This window comes from Electrona antarctica (genome assembly GCF_951216825.1).
Source record: "Electrona antarctica genome assembly, chromosome: 14".
NCBI classification, from domain to species: Eukaryota; Metazoa; Chordata; class Actinopteri; order Myctophiformes; family Myctophidae; genus Electrona; species Electrona antarctica.
In genome coordinates, this window is record NC_136795.1 from 24,880,578 (window position 1) to 24,892,064 (window position 11,487).

An 11,487-nucleotide genomic window follows, 5' to 3' on the forward strand; every position below is an offset into this window, starting at 1 on the left:
AAAGACTAAGGTTTTTCAGAAGAATAAATACTTCCTTCAGGTGTTAGCGATGATACTAATTAAGGCTCTGTTCCATTTAGTGTACAGTGGTTCTCAAACTTTTTTTTAAATTTCAAGGACCCCCATAACTGGGGAGTATACAAATGAAACCAAAATGGACCCAAAAGGGTCTATTTGGTTCCATGTGTATACACTCTCAGAGTTACAGACCTGCATGTACAGGGCCATTTGGAACTTACTCAAGGACACAAGATCTTTCCAAAACGGTGTGTGCATAGAGCCCATTCAGCACTTTATATACTTCGGCTAAGCCGATCTACAAGCTCACAACGCGCCGCGATGCAATGCGTTGTGAGCTTGTAGATCTGTGATTTTCAGAGTATTTCTACATTGTGGTATTAAGACTTTTACTTAAAGTAAAAAAAAGTGAATACTTCTTCCAACACTGTCCTCCAGCAAGGAGAGCCAGTGATGAATGAGGCAGAGTGAGCAGCTTACACAGTCATGATCAGAACCAACTTGGCCACAATGGCCAGCTGGCCCAGGAGACGGCGCTGTCCGAGGTGCTGAACTCTGCTGTCACCGCGCAGGGTGGCTCCATGGAAACCTGATTGTCCTGATGGACTCCACAGTGCTGGTCCTGTGGAGACCTGATCGACTCCAATTTACATATTTAGGCATTTAGCAGATGCTCTTAATCCAGAGCGGTTTACAGTAAGCAAGAACAACCCATAATACATCAAATAAGTAAGCTAAGAACATCCAGTGGAATAGCTATAATCTATACAATGAAACGATGCGTATACACTATAGAGTGCTATGTCTACATAAAATGCTATCTAAATTACATAAGTTGAGCCTTTGCATATACGCCTATAAGGTCGTCAAGGCTAGGCTATGGCAAGTTACGGGCTAAAATGGAGTCTGAAGAGGTGGGTTTTCAGACTACAGTGGAAGATCGGGAGTGAGTCTGTAGTTCAGTCTGATTGATTTGCTCTCCTCGCACAAACCTGAACGCACCCTTAGATCGTCAGATAAGGCCCTCCTTGATATCCCTATGACAAATGTAGTTACCCATGGTGATCAGGCCTTTTCCGCCCGGGCACCTAGGTTGTGGAATGCATTGCCGACACAGCTAAGGCTAACACCTTATTCCGTGCCTGTATTTAAATCTTCCGTGCCTGTATTAAATCTTATTTGAAGACCTACCTCTATACCAAATGTTTTTTATAATTTGTTATTTAAACATATGTAAACATTGATACTGTATTATCTGCATTTCTACTGTATGTGCTTTTTGTTTTTGACTTGATGTGTTCATTGCTGTTTTTTTACCCTGCTCTGTGCAGCACTTTGGAACATTGTTTTAAAAGGTGCTATATAAATAAAATTCATTATCATTATCATTATCATTGCAATGGGAAGTGCATTCCATAGTTTTTGAGCGAGAAGGGAAAAGAGTTTGGGACGTGTGGAGTGTTGTCCCTGCGTTTTTAGTGAATGTTCTTCCAGCTTCTCTGTGTTGGCTGATCTGAGCGTGCGGGAGGGTTTGTAGGGTCCGATCAAACTTTTTGAAGATATTGGGGTGCCATACCTTTGGTTGCTTTGAAGGCCAGCATCAGAGTTTTGTGCGGACAGCAACTGGTAGCCACTAGCCAATTGAGAGAGCGGAGGATTAAGTATGCATGCCAGCAGGCCAGTAGAGTTACAATAGTCAAGTTTTGATATGACTGATGTCTGGATAAGGATGACCCCTGGGTGAGGAAGGGTCTAATTCGTCGAATGTTATAGAGTGTAAACCTACAGGATCGAGTGACCGCTGTATGTGCTTTGAAAGAGAGCTTACTGTCCAGGACAACACCAAGGTTCTTGGCTGTTGGAACCGAAGTTACCAAGGCGTTGTCTATGGGAAATAGTTAGCTCCTGCATGGGGCAGGACTTAGCTGGGTAAGGTTGAGGTGGTGAGAAGACATCCACTGTAAGATGTCAGCCAGACATGCAGTGATGCGCTCTGTGCACCTGCGTAGCAGAGGGGGGAACGATAGAAACAGTTGAGTGTCATCGGCATAGCAGTGATAAGCTATTGTGAGTGCCAAGAGATTTAGTGTACAGGGAGAAAAGGAAGGACCAAGTATAGATCCCTGTGGGACCCCAGTTAGCAGGGTTCGGGGGGGACGCTGTTGCTCGATATCCTCGTCAAATTCGTCGTCATCGAATAAGGCTAGGAAATAGCTTCCACCCGGACGATTATATGTTTGCAATTTCACCCCCCCCCCCCCCCCTCAAGTTGCCATGTATTGCTGTACTTCAATATATTTTGATGAAAAATATTTTTTATGGAATATTTTACATTGGGTAAAATATACCCGTGTTTAGTGATGGTGTAAAAAAAAATGTACGGGGTCTCGCTAGGAAACCCTAGGTAATCAGACGCGCTGTCAGACGCCTTGAACAAGAGACCCGCTGATCGATCACGTATACATACCAAACCTCCTCCTCCAGCAGTGTGAAATGACGCCGGCGCCGCGCCCTAATCAGCAATCAGCGGCAGCCGGATCCCCCAGGAGGGTTGAACTATGGCCTTTTAACGTAAGGGAAGCTGATCAGTGGCACATGCAAAGAACTTTTACGGCTCTTTAAAAAGGGGAGTGTCGGCGGGTAGATCGCGGGGCTGACAGCGAGACCGAGCCTTGGGAGGATTAGTTTTAAAATATAAATGAATTATCAAACATGTCCGAAAAACTTATTTGAAAATGAATGTTATCGGCTATGTTTTACTCTTAATATCATATTAAACTGGGTGTTTAGTTATTAAGATTTTACTGCCATCTCATTTTGCCTTGCTTCCAGGACAACTTAAGCAAAAAGTGGTTCATCTTACCCCGTTCTCCCCTACATCACACTTCAGAGAACACTATTCTTCTAGTTTGTTAGTTAAGTTGTGTGGAAATACATGACAGGATCTACTGAGGGAAAGGAAACCCAACTCCGGGCACTGCGCCGTCTACGGGGAGCGGCGCAGAGTAAACGTCAAATCCAGGAGACCACGCTAAATTCAGGTCGGAAAGAAATCTCTTAAACTAAAGCACTGTTATGGAGCACAGACTGTTACTTAACGGGCACCCCCCTGGCTGCGGGCTATAGAATGAAGAGTAACAAGCTACGGATAAATACCTCGCCTGTTGTATACTTCACCTGTAGACGGGACTCCTGGGGAGAAGATAATAGTTTGGGATTTTTCATTATAGTTTAGTTTTATTTTTTATTTTTGTGAAAATGCTTAGTTTTAGTTAGTTTTTTTCATACTTTGGTTTATTTGTCAGGTAGGCTATAGGATTCAGAAAGATTCAAGAAGTATTGTGTAATAAGTATTGTGTAATAAAAATAAATCACACCCGTGTGAACTGAGTGGTGCAAGGTCTTATATAGTCTGATCAGCTATGTCAGTGACATCACCTCACACACTAACCATAGTAACCATGCTCACCTTTGCACGGACACGTAGGTATACAGGTACACAAACATACAGACAAAGCTGGTTGTTGGAGTGGTTTGCACCACTCACAAATATATATATTCAGTTGCTGTTGGACAATCAACCATCGACAAAAGTTTGTGTGTGAGCCTCTTTTTGTAGTTTTCCTGTTTTAGTTAGTTTTAGTTAACTATAATAACCTTGGTCTCTGTAATGTTTATGTTGTACTATTACTAAAAAATCACACACGTGTGAACTGAGTGGTGCAACTACACATTTATTGTTATAGTTACTGTACATTAGAACCAGGAAAGCATCTGTGTCATAAGTACTCTCCGCATGAATTCAGTCTCAACAGTGTGATGTCAGTGACGTCACATACTAACCATAGCAACCATGCTCACCCGTACAGGCACAAACACACACGGGTACTAACAAAGCCAGTTGTTGGAGTGGTTTGCACCACTCAAAAACGATCCAAAATAAAGGAATTTAAGATCATTAAAGCTGGGCTCCAGTGCATTCTGCCAACTTCCAGCACTTCGCCAATAGAAGCATCTGTAGAAGAGCCGCCATTGGACAGGCCCCATGAAGTGAACGGAGTTGTCGTAACTCTGTGCCAAAGGAGATAACTGTCATCATAGTATACTGACATCAGATGAATGACATCATCATCGTACTCCAAGTACTCTGATAAAAGGTACTGCATGGGTCCAGTCCTGCTAATGGTGCCATTCACCCAACCATGACACCTACCGGAACTAGAAAGAGGAATAAACAAAACGCCGGCCACCAAGCCCATGGTGTGAACGAGGAGCAGGGGTCAGGGAGGCGGGATGACATGGAGACTTCTCCCGCCAAGACCAAGCAGACGGGCCGGTTGCTGATTTCCACTCCAGTGGACGCTAAAGACAAATTGGAAGCAGAATTGGAGGGCTGTGTTAAGATCCTTCAGGGATTGACCAATGGGCGTTCAGAACAGGAGCCCTACGACCCCCTCACACGTCATGCTTGTCAGGGTCCTCAAGGCCACAAGGAAGTGTGTTTGGGTTTATTGCATCTGATCCTGACTGAACCCAACCAGGCACAGAGGTCGTTCAGAAACCTGATGCTGGCCACTAGAGATTGCATGAGTGTTATTGTGGAGAAACTCAAGGAGATCATGAGGGGGAAATTCCCCAAACTTCAAGATGTTCCCAGAACACAGTTGCTGTGGTTGGTCAAAGAGTTAGTAAAGAATAATGTGACGAAGACTGATGAAGTTCTGATGTATCTCATGAAACAAATAGCAGGGGGAGACATCTCCAATAAGAACCTGGGGTTGGCTGAGAATGTTCTGGATATCTTAGTAGAACACAAAGACTGGCTGTTAAAGAGTCGATTGTTGGTTGCCTTGTCCGTCTATACTTATCTCAGACTGATAGCGGATCATGGAACACCCATCTTGTTACCACTCCGACAGAAAGAGGTGGACTTGTGTATCTGCCTGCTGCGAGATAGGTTTATGGACTGTTGTGTCATTGGCAGAGACTTGGTTCGCTTACTGCAGAGTGTCGCTAGTATACCAGAGATGGAACTGCTGTGGAGAGATTTACTGCATAACCCAACATCCCTCAGTCCTGATTTCAATAGTCTCTTAGACTTGTTAACAGCTAAAACATCTAGTCGGTTCCTGGCCTGTCGACTCACTCCAGATATGGAGAAAAAGATACTATTTATGACATCCAAGGTGCGTTTTGGACAGCAGAAGCGCTATCAACATTGGTTTCAGAAACAGTACCTGTCGACAGCAGAAAGCCAATCGCTATGCTGTGATCTTATTCGTTACATCTGTGGGGTCATTCATCCGCCAAACAAGATTCTGAATTCAAGCATCTTGCCACGCTGGGCTATCGTTGGCTGGCTCCTTACCACCTGCACGTCTCCTGTAGCGGCCTCAAAAGCTAAACTGGCTCTCTTCTATGATTGGCTGTTCTTCAATTCCGAAAAGGACAGTATCATGAATATAGAGCCTGTTATCTTAGTGATGCATCATTCTATGAAGCCTCACCCTGAAATCACGGTCACACTGCTGGACTTCATGTGCAAGATCATTACTCATTTCTGGCCTCCACTGGAGTCTCACGTGAAACAGGGCATGTCCAACTCTTTGAAATTAATCGAGGAGAAGGGAGTCCTGCCTCAGATAGCTCCACTGTTTGGTAATCCTAAACTGGACACGGAGCTTCGCTCTATGCTGAGAAAACGATTCCCGGATTTCTGTAGTTCACCTCCAACTGTGGAAGAGAAAAAGGAGGACAAAAGGGAAGATAAAAGAGAGTCCGACATGGAGGTGGACAGCCATGTGTTGGACAAGGCTTGCTATGACAACGCAGAGGCTGCCTTTAGTGATGATGAAGATGAATGCATCAAAGGTAAGAAGCGAGTGATAAGTTTCCCCCAAGTCACATCGGCAATTACTGAGGAATCTGCTGACATCACACCCTTCCTGGACCAATTAGGTAATACAATGAAAGAGAAGGTGGTTCAATTGCAGAAAACTAGTGATTCAGAGATGCAGAGCGTGCTCATGCAGGGGATAGTGGATCTGATCCTGGAGGATGACTTTGAGACAGACCAGATGTCCACACTTGCTTCCTGTCTGGCTATACTGTTTAAGAGTGACTTCGGAGGAGATGTTCTGCCTGATGACATCAGCGAGCAGTCTCTGGAGGAGTATGTGCGTAAGCCGCAGTGTTTGCTGTTTAGGGGTTTGTGTGCGATGCAAGAAGACAACGCTGGCTTCTCCGTCCTCTTGGACATGTTGATCGAACTTTACCAAAAAGAGAACAACCTAGGGTATCACCTGTTGTACTATCTGAAGGCCAGTAAAGCAGCGGTAGGTAAGACGTATGAGTTGTTTGCTCACGCGACTGCTCTGGGAGATTTACACACCTGTCTGATGATGGACATGAAGGCCTGTCAGGAGAACGATGTACGACTACTGTGTTACCTCATCCCGACCATCTACTCCGAGTTTCCTGGGGAGACTCTGCACAGTGTCGAACTGCTCAACATGATAGTAGCGGTTATCGACCCGACCCAGCTTCACGAATTAATGTGTCACGCGATGACTGGGAACCTGGTTATGTTCCGAATAGACGCGGCTCTCAGCACACTGATGAAGTCTTTAGAGTGGGAGACGTTTGAACAATACAGCACATGGCAACTGTTTCTGGCTCACAGCATTCCCCTGGAAGCCATCCTACCCATTCTGTCAGACCTCAACCATAAAGAGCACCCAGAGGCTCTGTCCTGCCTGCTGCTGCCCCTCTGCAGAGAGGAGCCCACGGAGGACGTATTGAAGATGGTGTTGAGTCGTCCGTGGCATCCAGAGGACCTGTTCACCAATAGTGTACTGAGACACTGGCTGTCCCAACATGAAGACATCCTGTCTGAGCACGTCAGGGCTCTGCTCATTAAAACCAACAACCAGCCTCGAAAGAGACAGACGATCCGCAGCACCAGCAGTAAGCAGGCCCAGCTGACACTGGAGCAGATCCTGGAACACCTGGATACCCTTCGACTGAGTCTGACCGACACCAAACACAATTTCTTCAGTGAGATACCCGTCCTCCAGGCCTTGCAGCATGCCCAGGCCAACTGCAATGAATCACACAGCGTGAGGTTAAAGGATCTGTTTTCTCTGGTGGAGGAATGTGAGGACAGTCAGTCGAAACCTTCAAAGCGCCGCCGCAAAGCGGTCGTGAAGTCTTCTCCTCGCAGCAGGAAAGTAGCTTTGGCTCATCCCAACGAAGAGGAATCCATCTCCAGCTCTCCATCGGATGAGCAGGATTCTAAACCCAAAGCGGCCAAGAGGAAGAGAAAAGATTTGTCTGCTGTCAGCTCTGACAACGAATGGCAGTGATGGACTGATTGACTGGCCAATCACATGTCTGCTGCTCCCACAGAAGCCCTGCCTCCGTTAGAAACTTACCAATGATCTGTCCATAGGCCTCGATCTTGCTGATTGGTCAAAATTACTGTTGATGAAAGGGGCTGAACTGAGTAGAGAAAAGTAATTGAAATAATAACAACACATACATATTATAACACAACATATTAAATATTAATAAATAATCACACCCGTGTGAAGTGAGGAGCACTCTTATCATCGTACATCATGATGTAAATTCTCCATTCATTGTCAATGGGAATTTAATCTTTGTGTAAGACAAAAATAGCCGATTTGCTCGTCCACATATATAAATTCTCCATTCATTGTCAATGGGAATTTAATGTTTGTGTAAGACGAAAATCTACACTAATAGCTGAATAGGAGAAAGAAGAGCAAAAACAATGACGTATTTCAAAAAGTACAAAACGTGGATACATATTAAAACTAAAGGAGGAAGTTCTGCATGGATCAGTGGCTCTCTATACAGGTGTTTGACAGTACAACTGTAACCAATGTGGATAAAGCTTCATAAGAAACAAATACACTCCGGATGGGCATACTTAAAACAAACATTTAAAACTATATTCTTGGCTGCCACCTCGTAATGTAACAGCCAAGTCTATGGGTGGCCCCCCCATGATGTACAAAAGCAGAAAAGGCGCCCCCACTTCACACAAGTGTGTGTGTGTGTGTGTGTGTGTGTGTGTGTGTGTGTGTGTGTGTGTGTGTGTGTGTGTGTGTGTGTGTGTGTGTATATAAACTTATTGACCTCGTTTTTTTCCCATCCTCTTTGCTACTATTATTAAGGGGTGCTAACCCCTCCAACATCTGGCTTTCATTCGTGACGCCATGTAGCAGCCAAGGCTATGGACTTTGTCTTATTCATGCCCCCTTTTCAGCATGCCCCGTGACAGCCACATCATGTGGCAGCCACAGTGGGTGCCCCTCACTTCACACGAGTGTGAATAAAAGTTAAAATCCGCCCCTTTTTGAGGGAAGCTAGCCTCTTCTTTGCCCAGCTTTGAAATCATTTGATTGGTTGAGCACGGAATGTATGGTGTAAGTATGATGATGTATGATGATAAGAGCGCCCCTCACTTCACACAAGTGTGTGACAGCTTTTGTCCCCAGACGAATCAAAAAATGTTTTGTATTATTATTCTTATGTAGGCCTACTTGTAGGCTATATGTACAGTAAGATGCAACAACAAAAAGCATTCCATGAAATATAACAAGCAGAGTTTTCTTGAGGAGACATTTTGAAGGGAAGTCTAAGCTAAAGAGGAAGGCATGCCATCATGATGTCAAAAGGTTTCAGATCACCAAATAGTTGGGCCGTGGTCCAAGGAGGATGTTTGATAGCACGTCTGTGAAATGGGTGAAATCCTACCTGGGGGGAAGAGAACAGGTGGTCAACGCAAATGTCACCATGTCCTCACCCCTCCAAGTGAACTGTGGGGTCCCTCAGGCAGGCATTCCGAAGACGTTGCTGTTCTTACAATCTCTCAAGAGTCCGACTCTGAGCTGAGCTACTGAATCTGTCAGCAGGGGCATTCAGAACGTGTATACATTGTCGTTAGTGGGAATGAAAACATAGGCGTCCTCAGGGAGAGGAGGGCTGAGGGCAGACCAAACGGGCCAACATCCTGTCATCCACATGTAACCGGTGTAGTCTGTCTCTCTCTGCGTTGTGTTGAATGGACAAGACGGACCCAGAACTCTCTTTGAAGACAACACTTTATTCTGACAAAGAATAATCACAGACACGTCTCCACGTTAGTTCTTAATGCAAGGACTCCTCTCTCGTTCCATGCGGAAATACAGAAGCAACGACAGTAACATAACACATAAAACGTAACATACCTGACAAAGAATAATCACAGACACGTCTCCACGTTAGTTCTTAATGCAAGGACTCCTCTCTAAACAGAGTTGAACAAACACCGTATAAATCATTTTGCAACAAGTACAATGCTTATTTTGTTGAGAACAACAAAGACACCCACCTCGTTCCATGCGGAAATACAGAAGGAAGAGGTGGAGGTGTGGCAGAGCATTTATACGGGGGGCAAGGAGGAGACTTAAAGGAGCTGTGACCTCTAATGCACTATGTACTCTTATACACATGAACCATGGAGAATTAAGTCAGGTAGAAGCACTTATTTGTATCATATTTTGTGCAATTATATAACACTGTTACACACATTCTATTGTGGCCCGCCCCAGAAGCAAATTTAAAGGAAACAAACAGAAGAGGGCACATTTATTTTTTTTGCCCATGGGTTCCCAAATTGCTTACCACATGCCATGCCATGGACGGAGATCTCCATCTTTTCAAATCCGAGATAGCCGTCTTTTAATGTTTAATATTGATTAAGGTTGGTCCTAAGCTACATCTGGTTAGCTCTGGAATGCTAGTGCTATGTAAACAGTCGTGACTACATTATTCGCAGAGCCTGGTAGCTGACGGGCACTGATGGGGTGCTTGTTTTACCCCCCCGGGCTGTTAGCGGGGTTACTGGTAGGGAGCACTCTGCTGTGTTCAGTGGTTATATAACCTCACAAAAACTATACCTACGTAAACCTAACCTTAACTTTAACCCTAACGTACTTTATTGGCAGAAAAATGTGTCTGCGGTTGTTGGAAAAAAAGTGTCAGGCAGCGGTATTCGATACCAGGAGGTGTGGGGTTGGGATTCTAATGACTAGTGAGGCACGCTACCGAGCTGGCTGCCAGAATGGTTTTTTTTGGGCTGTATTTGAATGTGCGAAAGCCCCGCTCTGTGGGCGGCCCACTACTTCCTACTAGCCGGCGATGTAAAACAAGCGCCCCAACAGCGCCCATCTAGTAGTCCCGTAACCAGGCGATGACCCGAAAATTCAAGATGGCCCGGCCATTGAGTCACAGACCTTTTTCAGAAGCTTTTATTTCGGATTCTAATCCCAGATTTGAATCACAACAAGCTTTATTTACGTCCGATTACGGCCGCGCCACTGATCACGGTTACAAAATGTATGTTTCGAGTGACTTAGAAATGCAATGTGATTTCTTCCCCTTAAATGAGATACGGCTGAAAAGATCTCGGCACTTAATTAAATAAATGAATACATGGCAGTCAATGTTTAAAGTTAGGCCTATGTTTAACAACTAAGGCTGTCATGATTATGACACTTTGCTTGATGATCAGATCGCTCAAATTATTGTGATTAACGATTTAATTCTTCTGACCACACAAACGTTATGTCCTAGTATGAGTGAAGAGGGAAAGGGGATCAACGTCATGTGTTTATTCTTTGTTTGACCCCGCAAAAACTCGGATCACAGACAGTTTAGATTATTTGGCGGTCCCGTTTCCGGTGGAAAAAATCAAAGGCGATTGTGAAAGTTAACCAGACTTTTGGGCAGAATCTCATCCGTGTGATTTTGCCATGGTTCACTAACACCCCCATTTCACTACAAACAGAAATTCAAACATCTGATGAGATTGAGATGATGAGATGAGATTCAATTTGTCAATGTACAGTACAAGTATAGTACATCTCAGAACAAACCGGGCACTCCTCACCCTGTTTTTCTCACTTGTAGGCCTACTGGTTTCTGGAAGAAGCTATGCAGGTGTGCTCAGCCAGAATTTTGGTCTGTGTCATCTCAGTATAGGTGCTAATAAAAGGCAAATAGTCCAAGTGTTTTCAGAGGAGCACTGATTTTGCTAGTCTCGGATCCTTAGGGAGTGTGTTCCAAAGCCTATAGGCCCAGGTCGCTAAAGCCCAAGAGAGCCTTACCTGAGGATCTAAGGCTGCTCCCCAGCATGTTGGGTTCCAGTATATCCGTAATGTACTTGGGAGCCTCTCCGTGCAACGCTTAAAATGGATTCTGAAGCTCACAAGAAACCAGTGGAGAGCAGCCAATATAGGAGTGATACAGTATGGCCACAAGAGAGCGAGACCCCTGTTACTGAACAAACTTTAGCAATGATTATTATCACAAGAGCTATTCAACACGCATTTTAACCAAAGAATATTGCTTTAACCCCCTTTAAATAATACTCAAGAAAATAATATATACATTGTATTG

General features: G+C 44.6%; 1 protein-coding gene across 1 annotated transcript; it reads left to right on the forward strand.

The window, feature by feature from the left end:
* Positions 1-4,316: 4,316 nt before the first annotated feature.
* On the forward strand, positions 4,317-7,382 carry LOC306937110 (integrator complex subunit 3-like; the record flags this gene model as incomplete). Its single annotated transcript, XM_079520777.1, has 1 exon — positions 4,317-7,382. The coding sequence occupies one exon, from the start codon at positions 4,317-4,319 to the stop codon at positions 7,380-7,382; it is 3,066 nt and encodes a 1,021-aa protein (XP_079376903.1).
* Between the last annotated feature and the right edge of the window lie 4,105 nt (positions 7,383-11,487).